The sequence below is a fragment of the Pelodiscus sinensis genome, chromosome 8 (genome assembly GCF_049634645.1).
Source record: "Pelodiscus sinensis isolate JC-2024 chromosome 8, ASM4963464v1, whole genome shotgun sequence".
NCBI lineage: Eukaryota > Metazoa > Chordata > Testudines > Trionychidae > Pelodiscus > Pelodiscus sinensis.
This window is the reverse complement of record NC_134718.1, coordinates 17,817,921-17,843,654: the sequence shown is the minus strand read 5'-3', so window position 1 is coordinate 17,843,654 and position 25,734 is coordinate 17,817,921. Positions and strand designations below refer to the sequence as shown.

General features: G+C 43.2%; 2 protein-coding genes and 1 long non-coding RNA gene across 6 annotated transcripts in view; 2 read left to right on the top strand and 1 right to left on the bottom strand.

The window, feature by feature from the left end:
* LOC102455016 (elastase-1-like) overlaps nt 1–6,573 on the top strand; it is a 9,628-nt gene extending 3,055 nt beyond the window's left edge. Inside the window, exons 4-6 of the mRNA XM_014578727.3 lie at nt 1,743–2,023; nt 3,661–3,824; nt 6,387–6,573. Of these exons, the coding sequence (XP_014434213.2) occupies nt 1,743–2,023; nt 3,661–3,824; nt 6,387–6,563 (622 nt within the window). The 3' untranslated portion in view covers nt 6,564–6,573. The remainder of the gene's footprint in view (nt 1–1,742; nt 2,024–3,660; nt 3,825–6,386) is intronic.
* LOC112547456 (uncharacterized) overlaps nt 1–8,215 on the bottom strand; it is a 15,915-nt gene extending 7,700 nt beyond the window's left edge. The window contains exon 1 of the long non-coding RNA XR_012905565.1: nt 8,155–8,215. This is a non-coding gene — a long non-coding RNA (uncharacterized LOC112547456). The remainder of the gene's footprint in view (nt 1–8,154) is intronic.
* On the top strand, nt 8,147–25,734 carry NCOA4 (nuclear receptor coactivator 4). Of its 4 annotated transcripts, XM_075934814.1 has the most exons (11): nt 8,202–8,305; nt 12,542–12,595; nt 16,318–16,472; nt 17,950–18,090; nt 18,283–18,371; nt 19,013–19,121; nt 19,918–19,992; nt 21,060–21,206; nt 21,391–22,407; nt 22,718–22,807; nt 23,985–25,734. In XM_075934814.1, the coding sequence occupies exons 3-11, from the start codon at nt 16,332–16,334 to the stop codon at nt 23,988–23,990; spliced, it is 1,815 nt and encodes a 604-aa protein (XP_075790929.1). In that variant the 5' UTR covers nt 8,202–8,305; nt 12,542–12,595; nt 16,318–16,331; the 3' UTR covers nt 23,991–25,734. The 4 variants fall into 4 exon arrangements, with proteins under 4 accessions (XP_075790930.1, XP_075790931.1, XP_075790928.1 ...); XM_075934815.1 differs by lacking the exon at nt 12,542–12,595 and having other exon boundaries at nt 8,147–8,305; nt 21,063–21,206; XM_075934816.1 differs by lacking the exon at nt 12,542–12,595 and having other exon boundaries at nt 8,147–8,305; nt 23,988–25,734.

The window sequence follows — 25,734 nt, the reverse complement described above, 5'->3', positions numbered from 1 at the left end:
TTTTAGTTTATATTGTATTAAGAAACCATGTGGGTAAACAATGTCAAAGATATTACAACCAATAACAACAGACAGTAATGCAATTGATCTTGGTCAACTATAAGACATTCCAGGTTACAGTCTAAGAAAACAACACACTTTCTGAAAATATCTGGACAGTCTTCATGCCAGCGTGTAATGTGGTATAAGATTGAAATTCACCCTATTACAAAAACCCTGTCTAAACCCCATCATGCCCTGTATGTTGTACAGTGGCAAAACTTGACAAATTCAGTAGTTAGAAACCTCATGTAAAGCTACATGTCCTATACCCTGCCCATAGGTAGAACAGTGAGGGGATTAATTCTGTTTCCTCCTAATCCTCATTTAGGCTACGTTTACACTAGGGGGCTGTGTCTAGACTGCATCCCTTTTTCGTAAAAGGGATGCAAATTAGACATATCGCAATTGCAAATGAAGCGGGGATTTAAATCTCTCTCACTTCATTAGCATAAAAATGGCTGCCGCTTTTTTCCGGCTCGGAACTTTGCCGGAAAAAAGCACCAGTCTAGACGCGGATCTTTTGGAAAAGGCTTTATTTTCCGAAAGATCCGTGTCTAGACTGGCATTTTATTCCGGCAAAGCTCCGAGCCGGAAAAAAGCGGCAGCCATTTTTATGCTAATGAAGTGGGGGAGATTTAAATCTCCGCTTCATTTGCAATTGCGATATGTCTAATTTGCATCCCTTTTACGAAAAAGGGATGCAGTCTAGACACAGCCTATGGGTTTTCTCGGCAAAAAATATGCTAATGAGGGACTCAATTGCATGAGTCGCAATCTTATTTGCATATGTTCTGCCGATCCCTTTTTGCACAAAAACAAGCAGTGTGGATGTTTTCTTTTTGTGCAAAAAACCCTTTTTCCACAAGACCACCCCAGAGCAAAAACGGACTGGCAGAAAATATGCAAATGAGTCCCTCATTAGCATATTTTTGGCCGAGAAAACTCGTAGTGTAGACATAGCCTCAGGCTTCAGTCAGCAAGATACTCATATATGTGCCTATATTTAAGCACAGGAATAGTCCCAATGAATACTTCCCTGAATCAGAGCCAAAGATCCTAGTAACAAAACGAATTTACTCAGGAGGAATGCATTTTACCCTAAATAAATGTATAAAATTATTTCCTTTCTCCTAGCCAGATAGAAATTGTATTGTCTCTGATGCAAAACCTCACTATACATTCATGTACAACGTGCAAAGTCTACGACAAGCGCACCAAGCCTCTCAACCTCATTATTGTTGTATTTATTGTGTAGATAGCCCCCTAAGCATCTATGACTATTACCAGTTTGTGGAGGCCTGGTGTAATAACGTGAATTGTTTCCTCCTGCAGTGCAAAGTTAAGCTGTCTCTTTGTTGCTATTAAATACTAGCCTAGCTGCTCTTTTGTGGTGTCAGCAGAACCTCTTTAATTTCTTAACTACTTTTGTGGCAGGATCCTACTTTTCAGAATAAATACACCTTCGCTTATTTCAGCAGACTTTCATTTTGCACTTCTAAACAATTCAATTTTAAACTCATAACTTTTGATATAACTGCCATGCAGGTTTGAGGTAAACAGCCTTCTGGTCAACTATGTGAATTTGGGAAGTGGCTCCTATTTCACATAACAATCAGGTGGGGGGAAAGAACATTTAAAAGAACATTAAAAAGGTATTGGGTTCAATATAATGAGACCCTGTGCTATTTTAATTTTTTTAGAGGAAAGGCAGAAGATGCAGCAAACTGGCGAATTCTCTTGGGCAAGCATAACCTTAATCATACTGAATCCACAGAGCAAATCTACCATGTGAAGCGAATTTATCAACATGAGCATTTCCGCTACCCTCATCTAAACGAGCTGGATTATGATATCGCCTTGGTCAAGCCTACAGAAGACATCATAACAAACCATTTTATTCATTATGCCTGTCTACCTAGGAGAGACAGCACTCTTCATCCAGGACAGTTCTGCTGGGTGACTGGATGGGGGGATACAAGAGGTACTTCTGAGTGCTTCTTGTAGCATGAGTTCAGAGGTTAGACTTAGCCAGTCTATGGAAGCTGCATGCCTTCAGAGACCAACTTTTGGCCAGTTACTTTTTCTAAATCCCACTGATACAGAGCACACTAGAAGCGTTACCCAGTGTTGCTCAGGTCCTTCAGGGCAGGGGACTAAAGGAGTAGGGGTGCAGGAGTCAGGGCAGGGGATTGGGGATGTGGGAAACTCAGGGCAGGCGGCTAGAGTTGTGAAGAGTGCAGGAATAAGGGTTGTGGAGTGAGAGGGGGCTCAGGGCAGGAGGTTGGGGGCTCAAGGCTTCTCCCCTCGGTTGGCCTGGGGTGGTAAGGGCTGCGCTAGCTGGCCAGTAGTTGCTCCCCAGGGCCAAGGCACTTGCTGTTCTGCTGTTGTCATTCAGGGGTATAACTGGCCCTGCTATCACACCCCTCCCTTTTTTTGATGAGAAACAATCACATGCCACACACATCCCCATTGTCCTGGCACAACTAAAGTTAAGAAAAGAGGAAGTTCAAATTAGATGGTCCTACCTCTAACTGTTTAGGAGGATAAACTTAAAATACAGCAAATGGTCTGGTAGCACTTTATAGACTAACAAAACATGTAAGCTGTGTCTAAATTGTGCATTCTTGCACAAGAAGATATGCAAATGAGGCATGGCGATGACTCTTTCAGATATTTAGTAGATAGGAAGGCATCCTGCCTATATTGCTATGTGCTGAGCATGCAAGAAAGCTAAATAACTTCCATTGCTTCTGAAATGCCAGTACCTAGCATAACAGCACTAACCGAAGTAGCTGACTGACTTAATCTTTTACATGATGTTAATTTTACAACAGTACAACTATAGCACCTAGAAATCCCAGTCAAGGACAAGAACACTATTATACTAGGCACTGTATAAACACAGCCTGGCTCAAAAACCCTGGCTCAAAGACCATACCTGACATTAGGGCCCATGCTAACACATGCCTGAATACTTGCACAGTTAAATCTTTCAACAACCAATTAGTTTTTTGTCTGAGGTTCTTCCCTGTTTTCATGCTAATGTATATATTTATTGCTTTATATTTGGGCAGCAAATTTGTGGTTCCAGTCTGGATTACAGACCAATTATGTTAAGAATTGTAAAAAAATCTATGATATAAGCTCTTTGGGGGCAAGCGTCCATGAAAAGTGCAAGATTCTGTAGTCCTGGAAACTGAAGTCTCCTTATCTGCAAAACAGATAAAACACGGACAAGAGTAGTTCAAGCCACCCTCTACTGCCCTGCCAACATACCAGGACCCTGACCAGGGATGAACAAATAGATGGATCCTTTATCCCAGCTGCAAACTGTGGCAACAATAGATTGTGGGGAAATGCATGTAATAGTTAGAGTATACTTGTGGAATAGACACACATATTACTATTTAAAACAAACAAACAAACAAACAAAAAAATCAGAATGAACAAATTAGAAACCAAAACAGAATGGTGGGAATCTTTTAATCTGGAACAAATTAGACCAAGTTCTTGCAATTTGTACATGAATATTGTTAAATTGTCATACCATTTCACTTGAAATGTTCATATTTAGAATGGAAATGTGTTTCACTTTCCCTTTTCTCATCTATTTTTAAGGTGGGAAAGAAAACCTTGCTTTGTCTAAGGTTTTGAACCAGGCCAAGTTACCAGTCATAGATTTCAGTACATGTCGCCTAAAGAAGTTCTGGGGAGACAGAGTGCGGCAGTCAATGATTTGTGCTGGATTCAGGGACGCTGGAGAGTCTCCTGCTGCCTGTCAGGTACAAAAAAATCAGCCATTAATTCCAACTATGAATGAAAACATCAGGCTGTTCAGCACAGAGGAAGCTAATATGTAGTTTGTGGCTTTCTAAAAATGGCCTGTTGCTGCTCCTCTCTTTAAAGAGAAGTGTTTGTAGACAGTGAACATTATACATCTCTATATGCTGGGGTCCACTTTGGGATATATAGTTTTCAAGGGTCATATTCCAATGTTTAGGATAAAGGCTGCAAATTTCTCTGCTGAGAATAATTAAGATGATTAAACATGATATTTGGTAGGACAATGTTTGGACAGCCCTAATCCAGTTGAAGAGAGACAGTTTTAAAGCAATGACATAGAATAGGGTATCCAGAGGCCTCAAATTACAGGAAACAGTCCTGGTTTTCAGCATTAGTCCTGCATCCTGATCTCAGTAGTAGCTGTAAATAAATAAATAAGGAGTGAGAATCAAGGAGATAGTACAGGTTGAGCCTCCCAGATTTGGGACTCTCTGGAACAACAACATCTGTGATCTGGCAGGGTCACAGATATTGCTGCACCATAGAACCCCAGAGGCTAGGAGAAGGATCAGTCCCTGCAAGTGCTGGGTAGCCCAAGGTGGGCCAGCAGCTGCTGAGCTGAGCTGTGGCTGGGGAGCCCTGGCTGGGGAACTCCCAGTGGCAGCAGAGCCCTCAGTGGCCAGGCGGCATTGGCCAGGGATCCATGGGAAACCCCTGGCAACAATGGAACTGGTGGCCCCATCCTGGGGAACTTTAGTGGCAGCAGGGCCAGTGGTAGCTGGGTGGCCCTTGGCTGGGAAGCCTCGGGAACACCGGGTGGCAGCAGCTGGGCAGTCCCTGCCAGGAACTCCCAGCAGCAGTAGGGCAGGCTGGCCAGCGTTAATGGGGTCAGCAGCAGAGTAGGGAGCATTGACTCAGGAGAGGAGCCAGGCAGTGGCCAGCAGGGGACCATTGACCTCCCTTGGACTAGCAAACTACCTGGTTTGGGACCACTCAGGTCCCAAGGGGGTCAGAACAGGGAGGTCCAACCTATATTTTAAGCCCATTGCAGTGGAACAGTACATGGGAAAATGTTCATAGCTGTATCTAGCCTTAGAGAATTGGTTGCTAAAAATGCCCCAAGCTGCTGCACAGGAATCTATTTTCAGAAGTTTGTGTATTATCATTTTTGACTAGCCTAATTAAAGGTATTTAATTTGTTAACCTCTTTGTATAAATATAATGAGTGAAAGATATGTACCAATTCCAAGTTAATTTCTAGGAATGTATTATTTAAAATATTTTATGATGATTTTTGGTCAAACATTATGTAGGCGGGTTACAATTATTTTTATTTCATTTTTGGATGTGGGAAGTCTTGGGAGTGTTAATTTTTAGTCCTTGTGAAAAGTGACTGATAACCCTGCATACTGAAGTAATTTGTACTTTCCATAGAACAGCTACAGCACAAACAGCTGTCATGCAAACTTCCCTACATAATGCTGTCAACATGACCTTTACCCTTTCTGGATGCATTCTTTTCAGCATTACTAAAGTAACTGGCTCATTGGTTTATTCAGTCCTTGACCTATCACTGCTTAGCAATAGGGCATGTTAGCATCAGCTGAAGTGGTTTTTGTGATTTGCACATTTTTGTATGAATAGGATCAAGACCGCTTATTCACTTAATGTGGGCCACCGAACACCCGTCAGATGTTAGTAATGACCAACCTAGCCTTGATCTACACTTATAATTTAAGAGATGAAACACACTGTATAACACTGGTGGGAAACCTGCAGCCCATCAGGGTTCTGTGCATGGCCCACGAGACATTTTGTTCATCATTGCCTGCGTCATGGCAATGGTTGCTGGATTTCGCTGGTTTTGTCCACATAGGTTTTTTTCTACTGGTATTACTAAAGTGACAAACATGTAAAGCAAAGGCAGTTGAAGTGAGGTGCACACAACATTGACTGTAGGAGCCAGGCATTCCCTCTGCATCCAATCAAAGAGCTGCTCCAGTTCAATCAGCACACCCCGCAAATTCTAGGTACGTAAGCACAGTTGGCAAAAATACCTTATCCTGAGAGACCCACTTGGTTACAGAAGTCTTGTGGCCCACTGAGATGAAGGAGGGCCACTCACTTGCCTAGGTTGCCCATTGCTGCTTGTATACTGTTACCAAGTCTTTGAATTGTCCACTTTCTTAATCCAATAAATGATTGGACAGCTTTACAAAACAAGGCGTTCATGAGGCTCATGTAGTTCTGAAACTGCATTTTAGGTAATCCTAACCTGGACTATCGTCATAAAACATGGTGCTTTCCTCGCTTCTTGTAAGTGGCAGGCCTTACTGCAAGGTGCCTGAGCTAAGAACTCTGCTATACTGTCTACATTCTTTTCTGTATCCTAATGACACCCGTTAAAACTAGACCTAGAAGTGTTTTGTTTTATGCATTATGTAGCATGCAAAAAGTCTGATTTGTTTTGTTTGTTAATAGAACTATTAAAGAGTACAAAGTCACTGGCAACACAGCAATTCCTGCAATTCCAAGTCCCATCTAATGGTTGTTTCTTTCAGGGAGATTCAGGTGGACCACTGGTTTGCCGGATGAGAAGAGAAAAATGGGAAGTGCATGGCATAGTTAGCTTTGGACCTATTGGATGCAAAGTGGAGAACAAACCCACTGTCTTTACCAGGACTTCTGCTTACATTTCCTGGATTGAAGCAACCAGAATCCGGGACTTCTTTTTGTGAAGACATGAAATACAACTGAAGTGGAAAAAATTAAAAATTTAAAATAATTAATTTTGTGTTTCTTAACTGGGGGTTAATTTTGCTCGTTGCAGATGGCAAGATAGATGAATGTGCTGCAGTTGCCATGTTTCCCCTTTCCTGAGTACCAGATCTTGAGATTAAATTGTCATTGGTCTACAGGTAGTTCAGTTTAAGGTTAACTGGCAGGGGGCTGCTCTAGGCGGTGTGCTACTCAGCTTTGCTCCAGCCTGGCCAGACCTACCACATCATGCCACAGGCAGGGAACCACTGGTTAATTGATTAAATGGGAGTTTACATCCCTAGCTAACAAGCACATCCTTACCCACCCCTTGAAGGGAGGCAGACAGCAGGTCTCTGCACACTACCCGCCCCTGCCCCAGCATCATCCTTATAGCTCTCGTTGCTTAGAGGCACCGGCAGCACATCTGGTAACTCCCTCCCCTCAAGAGGCATGCAGAGTAGGGATGTTAAATCCCAGGTAGGTAGTTAATCAGTTAAAAAAGAATTTAACTGGTTAACTGAGGCGGGGCACTACCCAGGGCTACTCTGGCCGGGCCAAAGAGGGCTCATGGCACCGAAAGACTGCTCCAGCCGGGCTGAGTCCAGCACACCTGTGGGCTGCCCTGGCTAGCCCAATACACCATGCCACGGGAGGCAGACTAGGCTAAGCCTGTCACACTGTTCCGTGGGCTGCTTTGGCCAGGCCCGGCCAAGCCCAAGCCCGCTGCACCATGCCATGGGTGGGGGAAGGAGTGCACCAGCTGGGCAGGGGCTGCCCTGGCTAGGTTAGGGCCGAGTCCTCCACCAGTAAACGGGTTACCTAGATAAGAATGTCAGTAAGGGGCATGCTTACTGATTAACCCATTAACCCTTTACATCCACAGTGCAGAGACTCATTCGCCACCAGCAGTCAGATGCTTTGAATTGCCACCACGGCATGCACCTGAGTGCCTGCTACCAACTGCCTGTGATAAGCGTCTCCCGGCCTGGGCCAGGGCCTGCACCTCATGCTTCTTTCCACACACTAACCCCCTGCCCAGGTCAGAATCCCCTCCTGCATCCAAATTCCCTTCCAGACCCGCACCCCTCCGCCTGCTCCCAAACCCCGCCCCCTCCATTCGGACTATCCTAGAAAAGCGCAGCCCGCGCCCTTTCCCCAAATGCTTGGAGCGGCCCCTTTGCAAGGTATTGCCCGGCCCTGCTCTAGAGGGCGGCGAGCTGCAGTCTCCCCCTGCCGAGGGCAGCCCCGCCCGCCGGGCAGTGAAAGGAGCGCTGCACGCCACGGCGCTTCCCCTGCCCGGCGCTCCCCAGGGCTCGGGCTCTGTGCTGCGCCCCCCCTGACACACCCCGGCCGCAGCTGGCCTCGTGCCCGCGGGGCTTCCCCTCCAGCCCGCCGCTGCGACCGCGCAATGCCCACGGGCTCTGCCTTGCGGGCGCGCACGCGCTCGGGGCGGCCCTGAGCCGAGGGACCCCGCGCTCGCGCCCCTTGGGGAGTCGCACTGGAAGCACGGCGGAGGGGGAGGGGCGTGCTCAATGGGTTTGCGCATGCGCGGGCAGCGTCGGGCAGTACCGTCTCTGTCGGGGCAGCCACGCGCAGTCACTCCAGCTTCGCCACGGCCAGAGCTCTCGCGAGAGCAGACGCCGCGCCCCCTCCCCCTTTTTGCGCTCAGCCTCCAGCGAGTCCCGGGAGGTCAAACCGCCGCGTCCTTAGGACACCCCCGGTAAGTACGGAGCGAGCACGGCTCCCGCCCCCCGCCGGAGCTCGACTCCCCGCCCCCCCCCCCGCTCTGCCGGGCTCAGCCCCCCCCCCCCCCGGTGCGCCAGGGAGGTGCCGCTGCTCCGGCCTGCGCACACGGCCCCGTCCCCGCTTCGTGCGCTGCTCGCTAACGGGCGGGGTGACGCCTGTGAGGCGCGGGGAGCGGTGCCGGCAGGCGGGCGCGCGGGCGGAGGGGTTGCCGAGGCCTTCGGGAGCGCGCCCCGCTGGGCTTCCCCTGGGTGAGCTGCGCGTGCCGGGGGCGCGTTCCCAGCCCAGCTCCCGGGCGCTGCATGTGGCCCGGCCTTCACCCCCTTAACGACTCCGTGCGGACACTCTGCCGTTAATCAGCCAACGTGTGTCAGCGCCCTGCGGCTGAACAGCCGCGCGTGGTGCTCTTGTAGCCCTAATACAACATACACGTCGTGCTCGGGAGAGAGCCTGCAGGGCACAGACGCGCGGCTCGGTGTGACGCCTTCCTCGCTACTGACTTGCCTGGTGCCTTTTATGTAGCCTGTAGTAAAACTAGGCAAGTATCCAGTTGAGTTGATGTAGCCCGTTTGAGAGCCCCTGATCTGCATGATAGGAGCCGGTCAGTTTTGTACCCATGTCATGGCAAGGGAAAGTGAGTCCAGTGGTTATAAATATGGCTGTTCTTTTAAAAGGTACTTTTTGACAAACAAACTAAAGGAAACAATTCCCTAGTTGATACGCTAAACAAAAAAGTGGGTGCACAATGTGAATGTACTAAACTGTTTACTCTGACCTACACAATTGAAAAATAATCCTTTAAAAATTGAGACTCATCAGCCTTTTATTATGGGATGTACTAAACCTCATTAAATTAAAGAATTTTGAAAATCTGATTGTCTTTGTGTGGAACAGTTTCTTGTGTCCTAACCTACACAATCTTGTGTAAAGATAGTAGTATTCTTTATTATGTGGTCTTGGTAAATATATTTGAGTAAGTCAAAGATGATTTTTTTATCATACTTCTGAAAATTCTACCCTACATCTAATTGCCTAAAGTATAGCTGTGTGTGACATTGCAGCCCTGTAGCATAATGTGGACACATGCTATACTGACCAAAAGAGTTTTCTTTTGTGTAGGTTTCTCAAAAGATAGTGACTGGGTCCATGGATTTCTGTTGACATAGTTGCCTGTAGTGCAGGTTAGGACAGCATAGCTGTGTGGTTTTTTTCAGACCTGTGACAGCTATTTTGACCTTTTAAATGTAGGTCAAGTCTGAGTCATTGCGAGTCTGAGTTTGAAGCATTTTGGAAATTATCTGTAGTGATTATAAATTTGATTTTTTTAAATACAGTGCTGTTAATGGGCATAGTGTTCTACAAAGAGTTTAAATCTAGTCTAGGTAAGACATGCAAGGTGTTTTTTTTTTAAATTGCAGGTATATTACAGATGTGCTTAGTTTTGAAGGGAGGGTCAAAATAAGTAGCTATCTGATGTGGCTTTTGAAGGGGTGGAGAGAGGCTGCAGTGCAAACACGTGGTGGGGGGGTATGTTGCATGATTGAGGGGTAGATGCTTATTGGATAGAGCTCTGCAAATCAGTGGATATGCGTGCCTTATTTGTGCAGGACTCTACTTATGGACGTGTAGTACCAAGAAAAGTATAATTGGCAGAGCAGGGCCTTAGTACTGGGAAAGGATGCATTTTCATTGTAAGGTCATTCACAATGATAATATATTAAATCCCAATAATTTAACTACATTTTGAATGCTTCTCCCAGTAACCAGGTCACCACCACCTATTAAATTAGTGTTTATTTCAGACCTGCTGCTGGCTTCAGCAGCCTTCCCTACCTGCAGAGGGTCTTCTGGAGGAGTCCCCTGCCCTCAATGGGCTGGCCAGACACCAGTCAGATGGTTAAATGATTATACTTATATCCAGTTAATAGATATACCACCCTACTCTGAATGCTTCTCTTTTGTATTAAAACTAGAAGACTTACCCAGTGTTACCTGTGGGTAGGAGAGGTCTGTTCATGCTGGATGAGGAAACTGGCCTGGGCGCTTAGAGTGGCATTCAGTGGGGTGGAGCCCGGGGACTGTCTGGGGTGAGGGGCGGGGAGGCCCTACTGTAGCTTCTTTAATTATGGAGGCTTCTGTTTATAAGATACAATGTATATCAGAGGTCTTTAGGCCTGTGTTGGAGAGGAGTGCTGACACCATGTTTTGACAAATGTATGCTATTTAGATTGAAAAATGCTTATAAGAGGGATTTCATTTTAAATTTTGCTACAGCACTTTTCCATTTGTTAAGAAGCTTTGTGGGGCCCGTGTTCTGGAATAGGTGCTTGAGAAGAACCACAATATATTGCTCTTATAAGGAGAGACAGGCAGCTTGGTCTTTTGATATACACAGGCATTAGCAACCTAAACAGCTTTCAACAGTAGCTCATTTAAATAATTGTAGAAACCAATTATTGATAACCATAGTCAACAAGCATCTGACGAAGTGGGTCTTTGCCCACGAAAGCTTATGCTCCTACACTTCAGTTAGTCTATAAGGTGCCACAGGACTCCTCGTCGCGTAGTCAACAAGAAATAGTAATGCAGAAATAATTTTATTAGTGGGAGTGCTGAAAGCCAGTTCTCTTACACTTTTCCATCCCAGCTGGGGAGGAGGGGAGGGAGGGAAGGGAATGTAGAGCCCTGGGGCTGGCATGGGAGGCAGTAGGGGGTGCTACTGCATCTCCCACACCCTTAGGTCCCACAGTTGTCCCAGGGCTCACTGCCCTGGGCCATTTAAATTGCTGCCAGAGCACCAGATTACATGCTTCAAGCAGCATTGAGGCCTGGGGGAGAGGGAGTACTGCTGGCTGTCCTCAGCTCTGTCCTTTCTGCCCTTGGCTCTACTACTTCGATGAACTCAGCCTTCCCCGCTCCATTGTCCCAAGGCCTACAGAGGCTGTTGGCTCTGCTGTATGTATATTTTGTGTTTCATAAAATTGTTTCAGGAACTGCACCCAGAAAGTACTTCATAACTTTTATAAAACGAGTTGGAATTACAGGGAGGGTCTTTTATGTACCAGTTAAACAGATCTGACATACTCTAGGCTCTACAATTTTATTAGTTTTACCTATTCCAAATTTTTATCATTAGCTGGTGTAAATCACACTCTAAAACAGAATTTGTGAACTATGCATTTTACACTTATTCCCTGAAATGAATAAAGATAATATCAAAACATCTTAAAATTACGCCCATTTCCCCAACAGTGGTTATTTCCCTGGTTTTAAAATAATCATTAAAGTAGGCACATAGTAAAATAATTGGACCGAGTCTTGTGCATACTGTGGCGTGGGCAGTATTAACTAGTGCACAGTATGCTAAAAGCAAAGTTGTCCTAGGAAGGAACTTACTTCATGGTTTGATACTGAGAGTAGTGGGTTGTGAATGGTATAAGACTGATAGCTAACTCTTGGGGAATATGGTCCCTGCTCTCAAGCCAATTATTTTTGTCCTTTCCTAGTGGACAAGTAAAATTTTGACATGGACAGATTTTCTTTATTACATGAAAAACTAAAGTACAGATCTTTTTGAGGAAAATTGTTTCATATTTGTTAGCAAAACCACTACAGTGATTGCATGCTGGGCCCTGAGCAACTGTTAGTGTGCAGGTTTGTCAAAGAAAATGCCAACTCTTAATTTCTAAAAGTTTGGCACGTCTCTAAACAATCCACTTGCTGTTTTTAAAGTCCCCTAATGTAGTTTTTCCCCTTTGCATTGTCCTGTTGGACAGAGGTTAGAAGTCCATAAAAGTTTAAGGCGTGTCTCCAAAGCCGAGAGCAGTGTTCAGCAGCAGAACTGTGCTGTTCTTTCTGCGTAGCAACCATGCATGTAGAGTCTTGCAGAATCCACTTCCACAGAAGCTTATTTTAATAAAAATTTATTAAATCTTAAAAATCCCAAATCTGTGGTCTCTGCTGTTCTCTCAGCTTTGTGCTGCAGCCACCCTCGGCTTTACGTGTGTCAGCATTCCGGTCTAGTGTTTCAATGAGAGCTGCTCTTTGCATACTCGGTGGTTGTTGTTTCAGGCGTTTCTTTGGTGCACCCATCAGCCCCTCCTCTCTGTGCAGACGTGCAAAACTGAGTATCAGCTGTGGCTGCCCTGGCCACGTGGGGCTCGAGGGGTGGGTTTTGGAATCTGCTCAGTGCTCACAACTGATAAATTTGCAGGAGTGACAGAAGTCCGCGAGAACTTGGGCTCGACAAACAGAAGACAGTAAACAGGTAGGACGGAAAGGCTTGGCTTTCAGACTGCAGGGATGTAACATGAAGTCAGTGACATGGGAGTATGGTTTAAATATTTGCATATAACATTTACTATGAGGACTTGTGATTGCATGGATTTATTTAAGCATGTTGTGTTTCTTATGTTGAGAATAGAATGAGAACGAGACTTGGTTAAACAGCTCCAGAAAAGTCTCCGGTTTCTAGACCCTTTTTTAGCAGAATTATTTAATTTCATTGTTGTGTGAAAAATTCATGTGTTCCTGCCTCTCACCTAAAAACTGTTCTGTGCATTCCAAGCAGATGGGTATTTGGAACAGGATTGCAATTTTGTTTAAAAGAGGTTTTAGGTGAATTCTAGAAAGCTTATGAATCAGAGGATGCTGAAAGAGAAAACATTAACAGTTAGTTCAGCAGCAACTTTAGTTATTAACAATTGCAGGATCAAAGTGCAGTTTTAGCTAATGTGGTGTTTTCATCCTACAAGTTATTATAAGTCATACAGACTCTTCTCTGTACATTTTTATGACCGTATATAGTCTTTCATGCAGTTATTGAAAGACATAAAAATGCTAATTGCAATCTAGAAAATTTTAAAATACAAAATTTGTAAAAGAGCTGAACTGTGCTACTCTTTGTGATTTTTGAAGTGCATAACGTCTTAATGGCTTTGTATCCATGACACAATTGAAACAGTGGCAGATACAGTCAGTATAATGTAGGAAAGTGGCCTTAGTTTGCTGTAGCTTAAGCTAGGTAATTGTGGGCCAAGAACATTTATGAAGATTGCCATTTAATCTTTAACAGCAACTCCTCTTTTGAATGAGAGCATGGGGGAAGGGCATGATAATTTGTGTTAATTTATTTGTATTACCTTTACACCTTTAGTAACTTGAGATAATCAGGAAAGTTAAACCAATGTGAATATGCTCTCCAATTAAGGATGTTAAATTGCAGTTATTTGGCTAATCGTGCAATCGATACAATTTGTATTGACTACATGATTAGTCAATAAGGGGTTGCAGCAGGGGTTGCTCTTGGAGCCTAGACTGAGCAGTCCTGTCTCATGCTGGCTCCTGGAGCCACCTGAGCTGCAGCTCTGCATTTTAAATGTATCAGAGGGGTAGCCATGTTAGTTTGAATCTGCAAAAGCGACGAGGAATCCTGTGGCACCTTATAGACTAACTGAAGTGTAGGAGCATAAGCTTTCGTGGGCAAAGACCCACTTAGTCAGATACATGCATGAAAATGAGGTGCAGTGATATTCATCGCCATGCCTCATTTGCATATGCTCTAGCGCAAGACTGGGCAGCGTAGCTGTAGCCATAGCATTGTTCTGATAGGGGCAGCTTTGTAGAGTAGAGGTGAATTGGGAGACGTGGAGGTAAAATACATGAGGCCTGCCTATGCTATAGCTTTCAGCTCCACAACTGGTAATGCTGGTGGAAGGGTTTTGAAATATGACGATGAAATGGCTGTCTCAGTCACTTCTGGGTGGTTGCATTTTGTTAGTACTCTGTATATGTAGTTTAACTTTAAAATATTTTGAAAGATGGTATCTAAGGTGGTTGCAAAATGTTTTGGACACAAAGTACTAAACCAGTCAGTGATATTTAAAGCTAGATGGTGTTAGTCCAGTTACAGCTGAAGTACTGAAAGGGTTGTTTTTTCCTAAAAGGTAGCAAAATTGACAGTGAATGTCAGCCATGCAGTTGACAAGTGTATTGTCAATTTTATTCTTCTAAAATGTGTAAGATGCAAAATATAACCTGTATTGGTTTTGTGTTTAGTAGACGTGCAAAACCAGTGCAACTTTCTCCAAACCTTTTTAAGCTCACTATTATTTATTACTGTTTACAATTGAAAGGTAAATCCTTTTTGTTTATATTGATATGTATATGTTTGATTCTGTTCTTTCCACTCCAGCTCATCTGATGAAATTATAATTCTATATATATTTTTGTTAGTCTCTAAGGTGCCATAGGACTACTAGTTTTTATTATGTATACAAACATAACATTTGCAGAATTTTTAAAAAATCACACTCTCTTCTGGAAAAAATTGGTAGGCAAGATTACTGTAAGTTAGTGGGTGCATTTAATAGCACTTTAAAATATAACTAAGGGGCAGTGCCCCCTACTCTCGTGGGGGGTAGGCAACACTGGCTGTCCCCACCATTACTGGCCAGGGCTGGGCTGCAATGTTGCCAGCCCGGGCCCCTTCTCCCATCCTGCTTGGGCCCTTTCTTCCCCCTCCCACCATGGATTAATCCTAAGGCCCTTCTCCCCCCTCCCCCCGGGCTAACTCCACACCAGGTCTGGCCCTTTTACTCCCTGACCTTCAGGGGGTTTTCTTAGGCCAAAGCCACGGCCAGGCCAGGATGTTCGGGGAGTTGGGCTGGGTTGAAACCCTGGCGTGGCCAGGCCCAGCCCTCTCCCCCCCTCTTCCCTGGCTGCTGTAGGGGCTGGGCCAGGCCAAGTCTGGCTTGGCTCTCTCTCCCCCTGATTGCAGGGGAGGCAGCCCCTGCTCTTTCCCCCCCAGCCAGGGGGCAAGGGGTGTGGCACTGTGAGTGTTCTTCTGTTATAGGGCAGGACACACCACTCGCAACAGCTGCAGCAAGAGCAGTGTGCTCCAGCTCCAGCCCTTAGAGGTCCGTAGCCAGCCAACCTGGAGCAGAATAGTGCAATTGGTCTGGCCGGACTAGAGCACACGTGCCCCTTCTACCCTATGGCGTGGCACAGTTGACCTGGCTGGACTGGAGCACACTGATCTTTTTCAGCAGTACTGCTGCTTAGCCAGCCATTCCCCATTTTATATCTGCATTTGATATTTCCTTTCTTAGGTATAGTACTTTGCATTTATTGAATTTTGTCTTGTTCATTTCAGAAATGGACTTATTCTCCCAATTTGTCAAGGTGGTTTCAAATTCTGGTTTTCCAAAGTGCCTGTGAATCCTCTCACTTTGGTGTTATCTGTAAATGTTAAAAACATACGCTCCACTCCATTATCCAAATTGTTAAAGTGTTGAATAGTGTCAGACCAAAGATAGACCAAATAGATGAGCCCTTCCAGTTTTACAATGAACCATTCCTTGAGAATGGCCTTTCATCAGTTAGTTATGCAGTCATAGTAATTTCTTCAAGACCACTTTTCTCTAGCTAGCTTACGAGACTGTCATGTGTGATTGTGTAAAAAGCGTTACTGCAGTCAAGCTTTGTCATATCTACAGCTTCTTCCCTATTAGGCCAGTAACACCATCAAGGAAATTAGATTTGGTTTGACATGATTTATTCTTGAGAAAACCATGCTGGTTATTTGTTATTACGTTATTATTTTCTAGGTGTAACTGAGCCCACCTGCCCAAGACTGAAGCCTTAGAACATCAATTCAACACTGGGCAGTGGGGCTTGGGCTTTGGCCCTGGCAAGTCTAGAACAGCTCTGTGACACCATTAAAATGATGTCATGACCCACTTTGGGATTCCAGTTCGCAGTTTGAGAACTGCTGGTGAATTTGGACATGCTGAGCAAGTTACTGGACACTAATTTCTTCTACCAGCATTTTATTTTGAGTCTTTTGAGCTTTAAGAAAGTAGCAAATTATTATTACCGAGAGAGCAGAAATAGCTGACTCTTCAGAATATGTCTTCCTCATTCTTATCCTTTCACCAACTTCTTGAAATGTAAGTTTCACTTTTAAAACAGAATTTCCTTGTGGTTTAGGAACACTGTCGAGAATGAGCCCACCACAAGATAAGAGTGGAAACACCTACAGTAAGGAGCCCCTTGTGAAGTGCCTTCAAGCTAAGAAAGACTTGGAGACAGCTATTGCTGGAATTGTCAAGGCTGAACAACAAATTAAAGTCAACTGGAGAGAGGTATTTAAAATGTACTTTTAAAAAACCCAATATTTTGCCAGTTTTTACCACAATTTTGATTGGTAGTTTTGCAAGATACTTTTTGAGACAATAAGGTTAAGTCTGTCACAATATTAAGGCTACAGTATAGTCATGGGCATTTTTAGTAAAAGTCATGGATGGATCACAGGCAATAAACAAAAATTTGTGGTCTATGATCTGCACGTCTTCTACTTCAAATACCCTTGATTAAATTGGGGGTGAAGGGAAGAGTGATGTACCCAAAGGGGCTGTTGCTTGTGGGAGGGAGGACCCAGCTGCTTGGGTGGGTCAAGGGTCAGCCACACTGACTACTGCAGAAGTCATGGAAAGTCACAGAAGGAACAGAGCTGTAACCATCATCTCGCTGTTATTTAACTATAGCTCTTATAAAACGTAAGTATTTGAGCATTGCTAATTTCACTAGGCAAAATAAAAAGTGCAGTTTCTCAACATCCAATCTCACGAGCCTGTTTTCTGTTGGTGTCTTGGTTTTATTAATAGCTTTTTATTTGTAATGGTTTTTTAAAGTATTTGTACTAATGTGTAAATTGTCCTATGATATGTGAAGGTTGGTGGCTTTGGTGTGTTCTGTGAACAAAGACATTTCAAGTTTATAGTTTAAGGTGATTGTGATTACAGGTTGAACCTCTCTCAACTGGGACTTTCTGGTCTGGCTATTACTGGACCAGAGAGACCCAGTGGAGGGCCAGAGGCAGGAGCCCTGCTGGGACTGGGAATCCAGCTAGGCTGCCTGCAAGGGAATCTGACTGAGCTGGTGGGTAGGGCAGTCAGAATACCAGTGGGCTTCAGTGGGACAGCAGTCAGCTGTGATGGGACCAGGAGCTCTGGTGGCGGGGCTGCTGCAGCAGCGCTGGCAGGGCCAGGAGCTCCAGCGGTGGGACTGCAGGGCTGCTGCAGCAGGGCTGGCGGAGCCAGATGCCCTGGCAGTGGCGCTGGTGTTGCCCAGGTAGGGGTGGCAAGGTGGGGAACCCCGGTGGCTGAGCAGAAGTCTGCCGTGGGAAGAGGGAGAAGTGCGGGAGTCCTGGCGACAGGACTGCGGGCTGGTGGGGCCATGCACTGGTGGTGAGGCAGTGGTTTGCTGCAGTGAAGCTGAAAGCCCCAGTGGCAGGGCGGTGAGCTGCTTGCCCCTGGGAAGCATGCTGGGAGGACAGACTAGGAGCAGAGCTGGGCTGGGGGGGACGGGAGGGGAGAAATGATCTCCCTTGGTTTTGCAAAATCCCTCATTCGAGACCCCTCAGGTCCCCAGGGTGCTGGACCAGGGAGGTGCAACCGGTAGTACAAACATAATAGTATTTAATCCTAGTGGCAAATAATTATAGGGTGGGTTTCCTCCTTTTTCCTTCTCTCCCCACCCCCAAACATTGGGCATGCTCTGGTTTTAACTACTCAGCAGACATTCCAGAAATATTCAACGGAGCTGGTATTTATCTTGCAGGTCAAAGCTCAGATTCACAGCTGCATCAGTCGTCATATGGAATGTCTGCGCAGTCGTGAAGTTTGGCTGCTTGAACAGGTAGATCTGATTCAGCAGCTCAAAGAGGAAACCTTACAACAGCAAACACATCAACTTTACTGGGTAAGATTTGTGTGTGACTTAGTTTAGCTTTACTGGCCCTTTCAAATAAATTGGTCTTTCTGATATGTACTTATGGTAAAGTACAAATCTTGAGTAGGTATATTACGTGTCATGTATTACGAATTTAAATTTGATCATGCGGTGCCTTTATTGCAACTAAGGCAATAATATTGTTTGTTATTTTTCATATAGTTGCTGGGACAGTTCAATTGTCTTATTCACCAACTGGAACACCCCCATAGTAATGATCTAGTCAATCAGATTTCAGTGTGCCTGGAGAGGTAAATACTACATTACATGATATAAATAAGATTGCTATTCATTTTAGCTTTACATTGGGTTTAAACTGTTTTCTGGTCATAACCTCTGTAGTTCATCTCTTCTACATAATTATCTTTTTGTGAATGTATGCGTAATGCTTTATATAATGAGCTTTTTTTAGCAATCACTAACAAAAAAATTGTGAAATTTTCAAAACAGTTTAGTATAGAAGATCTGTGTAGTTAAATACCCAGGTTTGCTTGGAAAAATCTCAGTGTAAGAATTTTAAATAGATTCTTTAAAGAAAAGTCAGAATACCATAAATGATAATGCAAGCACACCTGTTTGTGCAAGTTAAGCTTTGATGTCATTTGATTTATGAGTCAGGGTAAGTTGGGAAATGAGTTTGTTTTGATGGATATTACATTTTCCCCCTCCCCTGTTTTTACTGTTTATGGCCTTGGATGGACATATATATTTTGGTTATTAAAAAAAAAAACTAAAGCAAATTAGTTCAGCTTTGTGGCTGTTTGCAGGAAAGCCAATTAAAACTTTTATACAGATATTGGCTCACTTTGTATAAGTTTAAAGCTTGTGAAAGATTTAACTGAACTTATGGGCGAATTTCAATTTTTATTTAAGACCTCCTTAATTCTTTTAGATTTGGCAGTCTAACTCTCAAACCAGAAGAGTCTTCAAACTTGAACTTTGAGGCTGATGCATCTTTTCTTCGCCAGGCTATCATGTCCTTTGGCTCAATTAAAACCCTTGTGAGTACCAGCGCTTTTGTAATAAAATCGCTGTAGGAAATCCTTGATTCAGATATTTTTAAGGGGAGAGGGTGTCTTCAGAGCCTTTGTCATTTATTCAAGTGGCTTCATTTTAAAGCTCTAGTTGAAACATATTTGTGTGTTCATATTACAGTTTTAGACACATAGCAACTTTTTTTCCACTTCAAAAAGTCTGTAACTCAAATATATTAATTATGATCACATGGGCAAGATGCAATTATTAATACACAGTAATAACAAAACCCAAGCTATTGATGACTGCAAAAAATTAGTTTTAAAAAATCTCAGCTACATCTGCAACCAGTCTAGATATGTAAAGTTTGGAGAAGCAGCCTCCCTAAAATATATGTTTAATTCACATACAAACAATTTTGGCAGAGATTGATTGAGAGGTTTGGGTGACTGGTAGGGGTGAAGGGTGAGCAGGTATGTGCGCTTTCTCTTTGCTTACAACTTACAAAAGGAAGTCCCCACATTAAATTCCAACAATGTCACTTAAAAAGATACATGCACATTAATGCACAAGTAATTTTGTTAAATTGCTCTAGATTAAAATTTGCCATGACATCTTTATTTTGAAGGGTTTTCCCTCACTCCCTTAAATACAGTTCAGTAACCTTGGAGTTAGTGGTATAAAAAAGTTCACTAGTTGTAACTGCCTTTAATGCTGTTTCATTGTTAAGTCTTAATTTTTAAATGTTTGGTTTTAAAGTTGAGTTTAAAAAATGCGGGCAGTGATTATTCATCTTTTTTTTTATTTATTTTTTTTTTAAAGCAAACTCCTGAGAGAGAGTGTGCTCCTTCTCCTTGGATGTCGGTGCAGAACTGCCCACTGGCCCAGCATGAGCAAGTAAAATAAATATTTGTCTTCTGCAACAATGACATAACTAAAGATAGTATAGGCATAATATTGCTATTTGTCAACTTTCCTAACTGGTAATTTGTATGATGGCAGTTCAGGTATTGCAGTTTGAGTATTTAGTAACAACCTAGCATGTTTTATGTCACAATGAAATGCCTATTGGATGAATGTTCTAGTTTTCTTTTGAAATCTTCCCTTACATCAGTTCCTCAAATATGAACTTGAGTTAATTTATCCCTTGGGGTGGAATGGGGCAGCTCCAGCTTGGCTCTAGTTGAAATGCTAGAGGATAAATGCCAGACAGGGATTTGAACCATTCTAGTTGTATTGCAATAGGTCAGCTAGGAGGCACCGTGGTGGGACCAGCACAGGACAGCAACCAAGACCAAGATATTTTTTCATGTAGATGAAGCGATTGTACGATCTAAAGCGCTATAATGATCATAGGTTCCAGTCTAATGTGTGTCATGCAGACTAACTGTACACACAACTGTTCTCAATCCAGTTTCTAGATAATTAGAAACAATTGGAAATGTAAACTACATTAGCAGTAAGTTGGTTTTCTGCTAGATGACTGAGACACTTTTTAGATGATGGTATGAGAAGGGACTTCTGTGGTTCTTTTGGTTACTAACTGTTCGTATATATTAGGAATGATAAAATGTGTTTACTCAGGTATACTTGTAACTGCTGAAAATTTCACCTGTTACATGCAGGGCGACAGATGGCTCCCTGGGAGCCAGTGCTTGCAGGAGCTGGCTTTTCAGTGGGCTCTTCATGTGCACTGGCTCCCACCAACCCCCTCTGCATTGCTGCCTATGATACAGAGGCAGCAGTTTGAGGGGAGGTGGCTCTGTGGGACCTGGTGTGTGCCGGGAGCCTGCATGTAACCGGAAGGTTAACCGATGAGCCCAGGCTCATCTGTTAACTGTGTACACGGTTACACTTTCACATATTGGACATGTGCCATATGCTAAGATTCTCAGTCTATTGCCTCTGCAATGAAATAGTTATTTTTATAACGTGTGTGGGGTTTTTTTTGTTTTTTTTTAAAGCAGAAACTGTTGTCTGGAATATTGGGTTCCTCACTCAGTGACTGGCTACTTGGAAGCAAATCTTCTAGCATTTGCCGTGCTCCATATGTTCCCAGTGCCAACCCTGATGACTGGCTTATGAAAAAACATGTACCAGAAATGAGCCAGGTATGCTCTTCCTACACTAAATAAGATGTATTAAAGAGGAATGTTGTATCATGCTGCAGTTGTAATTGGAAAGGTGGGGAGCACATCCGTTTTACATTTCTGGGCTTACCTCTTTCTTGATTCTCAAAATATTGTGATCTGTTGCTGTAGAAATAATAAATGTTTGTTTTGTTTTTGTTTTAAGGATTTAAACTCTTCCAAAGTCTGTTACTTTGAGGAAGCCTGGGGAAGTCTGAAAGATTTGGAAAACTGGCTCCTGCAGAATCAGCAAAGAGAAGAAGCTTCTGAAAAAATAGATCCTCATAAGCACAAGAGCTCCAATTCCATTCCCTGCTCCTCCTTTTCCACTGAAAAGACGGATGAACTGGAGTTGCTTGAGCAAGAAGAGATGGACTTTTCTGACTGGCTACTTGCTCCTTCTGACACAGAAAATGGAAGTAGTGCCTCAGAAGAGAAATGGGAGTGCATGTTTAAACCTTTTAGGGAGGAATATAACATAAATGATTGGCTTCCCAGAGCTGACTCCTGCACTAACTGTCATGGCAACCAGGCCCAGGGTGTAGAGATAGAGAACCTTGGAAATCTTAAGTGCCTGAATGAGCATCAGGATGTGAAGAAATCACCCATAGTATCCACTAATAATGTCTGGCTTCTGCAGCACCCACAGACTCCATTTAAAGTGCAAGACGTGTGCAAAGCAAATGAGCCATGCACTAGCTTTTCAGATTGTGTGTGTGATGAAAGCTGTGAAAAGGAAGCTCTGTGTAGATGGCTCCTGAAGAAAGAGGGGAAGGATAAAAACGGCATTCCAGTAAGCCAGACGCCTGTAGTGAACCCTGAGCCAGAGAAGACTAAATCTGCTGTCAACATCTGGCTTCATCCCTCCAGTCAGTTTACAGAGGCATCTGCTACTACCACAGTGAAATTGGATAGTTCAGTGAAGGTTATAGAACCTCTGAAGGCATTGCTTGAGAGTCCATTGACAACTTGGCTAGTCAAATCAGAGCACAAAGCAGCAAGCACAGAAGAAAAGGCAAAAAGAGAGAAGTCAGAAGTTAGCTTTAAAAGTCCCTTTGTAGAGCTCCTGGCCCCGTTCCACCTTCCTCTGAATGTCAATAGTTGGGTGTTTTCCTCAGAGAATATAGAAAACGTCAGCCAGCCTCCAGTGGAAGATAAATGGCTGCTACGCAAGAAGGCACAAGTGAGCATGGCCTTTGATCTTTGTTCCTAAATAATGTATTAAGCCAGTATAATTACTAGTGTTACTTCTTGCTACGTTTACACCAAACTCAGGTTTTTTAAAAAAAGTCTTTTCTCCTTGGTGCTCAACCACTATTTTAATGTGCTTAAATAAAATTGAACTCACTATTGAAATCCAGCTAACTTTGGAAAGCAAGTATAGCCAAAATTCATCTCCAGAAATATTAGATGTAATTTTCTCTAATGACATATGGGAAAACTAACTTAGATGCATTTTGGACATAATTACTAAGGACTCTGCCTTTTTTCAGGACTATGGGCTTCCTACAGTTTGTGATCTTTTTGCCTGTATGAAACTGAATGGTGATAGAGAAAAGTGGCTGTACCAGACTCCTTTACAGGTAGGATTAATCATTGCAAAAATGCATTTCTGTAAACACAGTTGTGCTTTCTATAATCCTTAATGATACCTACATTTAAATATTAAAAGCAGCCTACAATTTCCTTTCTGTATCTAATAGCTCAGCCTTCTCCACTGCCACCTGCTCCTTCACTGTTCTCTCTCTCATCCTCTTCCACCAGAGGATGTTGAGGGAATCATTCCCATGTTAGTAAATTGATATTAAATATTTAATCTTTATATGGTTTGTGGTAAACTTGGGATTTTCTTAATTTTTATGCATTTGATTGTGCGTGTGCTATACTTTGACAGAATCCTATATTTGATATTTGGCAGAAGAACATACAGTAATTCCTGATTTAACATGTGCCTGCGTAACACGTTTTCATGATTTAAAAAAAAAAAGTTCTAGGGAATGTTTTTTGAATTACACAACCGTCCCCGGAATAACATGATTTCCCCAGCCAGGCCCATTGCAAAGCGGCGGAGGATTCGCCGCTCCTTTCGCCACTGACTCCCCCTCGACGGACGCCTTGCCCCCTCTCCTCAGCCCCCGCCTGCAGGCCAGCAGCTGAGTTTCCCCAACTGGCCCATTACCTGCGGCTGCACGGGGCTTCCTCCGCCTCCCTGCAAAGTGGTGGAGGGTTTGCCACATGCTGCACCATTCCCCGGCGACCCCCCCCCCCCCCGCCCCCGCCGAATGCAGTGCAAGTCCTGGCAGACCTGTTACAGGGGCATACTCCCAACCTAATCACCTTTCCCTTCCCCAGAGCCAAACCCCTCCCCTCCCTGCTTTAACTCAGTCCCCTTTTTCCCCCCAACCTTATGTCCTGGTCCCAACAGACACCACCGCTTGAAACACAACCTCCACCTTTTCCATTATTTTCAGTGGGAAAATTGACCCCGCATAATACGTTTTCACTTAACACGGTCATTTTCTGAAACATATCTTTAGTGTTAAATGAGGAATTACTGTACTCAGTTTTTAGCTTCCTGGAAAGTACCATTGCTGGCAAGGGAACAGCAAACCCATAAATACCAAGAAAAGTAGCTCCAGAAATAGTATCTTTACATAAAGCATTTTCTGTATCACTTTTGTATACTCTTCTTTTGGAGTATTACTTTCTTTTGCCAAAGAACAAAATAAAATAACTGCATTCTGAATTGTTTTGTTCTAGAAGTAAAGAAACTGAAGAATTAGAACAAGTCACATTCCTGCTGATTGCCACAAATCCACAGTGTCATTGCAGTCTGCTGAATCATCGTGTTTGCATCTGATGAGTCTGCTTTATTTTTCTTCCAAACTTCTAAGTATAAAGACAAACTATAGTTATATGTAACTGAGTCCTGGTGCAGAAAATGCCTTAGTTATAAATGACTCCTGAGTGCAGGCCTGCTGAATATAAGCACACTGGTACAATAGGCATTTGTAAGATTGTATCTTTTATGGGCCTGTGTGAAGCTTCTTTTATGGGTTGTCATTTGAAGCTTGGAACAATTGTAAAATGAAATGTCTTTGTTGTGAAACCTGCATCTCTGGTGTTTGGACTGTATTATAGTTTTGCAGTTTCCTTACCTAAAGGTTGTCCTTCATGTTCTGAAACTTTATCCTGAGAAGAATTCCATCTTTTTTAGATTTATTCCTTTGTTGGAAGCAATTACGTTTTGTTGTTGCTTGCATCCTATGTGCAACTCAGCCCTCAGCCAAGGCTGTTAAATGTGTTCTAGTTTTTGAAAGAACACTTTTTTTTTTGCCCCAACACATGAGAACTGTGAGGTGTATTTTTAAAAAGACCTTCCTGTCCAGTTTTTCCTGTAAATGAGATCTTCCGCTGCAGAGAACTGAGACAGATTTGACCTAAATCTTTTAAAATTGCTTTTAAACTGACAACTTTTCAGTGCTGTTAGTCTTTGTGAATCAGTAGACTCTGAAGCTAGTATGTGCCCAGTATTTGATGTAATAGTTGCAATTTTAGTGAAATAATTTGGCGTACAAAAACATCTTTTCTTAGGCTAATTGGCAGTTAACTGCTAGTAGTCATGTTTCCTTAGCTGATTCATGGACAAAATTATAAATAAAAAATCTCAAATATTAGAGAGCCTTAGTGTGTTTTCTAGCTGGTGATCTGCATGGATCCCACCATATTTTAGGATAACTATCATTTTGGTATCAGAATTGGAAAGCGGTGTCACGCTGTGATTGTTATAGCCTAGATCTCCTTTTAGTATACATTTTATTAAACCCTTATGGAACCTTGCATAGTCTAAAGCCATTGGTGTACAAGGTGCAAATAGGCAGCAGGCTTGCTAGTTTGCATGAGGAATTAGCAAAGCTAAAATTTCCTCTGTTCATTTGTATTCTCTAAAAATCATCAAGAAAGTTAATGTTTTCTTAAAGGTTGTCTGGAGTAAAAATGACCATCTTTTCAGTGCAGAAAGGAAGTCTTGATAGGATTTAAACCACTTGCCTAGTGCTACACAGCAATAAAGTACTAATGTGGTATCAGCTATGCTAACAGCCTGTTAACTGATGTTTTACATAATCTTGGTATTTTGCACACTGAAAACAAACTCCATAAGGGCTTAAGACCACTTGCGACCTCTTATTTTAATAGTTTGAGATGTCTACTGAAATCACAAAGTGTTTTGATCTTCTGTTTTTAGCTGACCATGTCACCAGATGCTTCATGGAATGACTAACTTCAGTGATAGCTTGTCTTAGTTAGCAATTAAATTTAATGATGTCTGACAAGTTTATAAAGGTGAGTTATTTTAGTCAGTGAGTGCTACCTTTATATTCAATTCATTATGCCTTAACTTTCTCACTGTATTAATTTGCTTTTCACAAAACCTCAATTTAGTTAATACTAATAAATATTTATGCAAAGTGTTGATTAGTCTTTTCCATTAAAAACATGGCAGCCAAAA

Excerpts from the sequence above, each read along its gene's own strand:
- NCOA4 (XM_075934813.1), top strand. The coding sequence starts at position 16,332 with ATGAGCCCACCACAAGATAAGAGTGGAAACACCTACAGTAAGGAGCCC. Across the intron at positions 18,091-18,282 it reads AAACACATCAACTTTACTGG|TTGCTGGGACAGTTCAATTG; the intron begins GTAAGATTTGTG and ends TTTTTCATATAG. Across the intron at positions 19,122-19,917 it reads TTGGCTCAATTAAAACCCTT|CAAACTCCTGAGAGAGAGTG; the intron begins GTGAGTACCAGC and ends TTTTTTTTAAAG.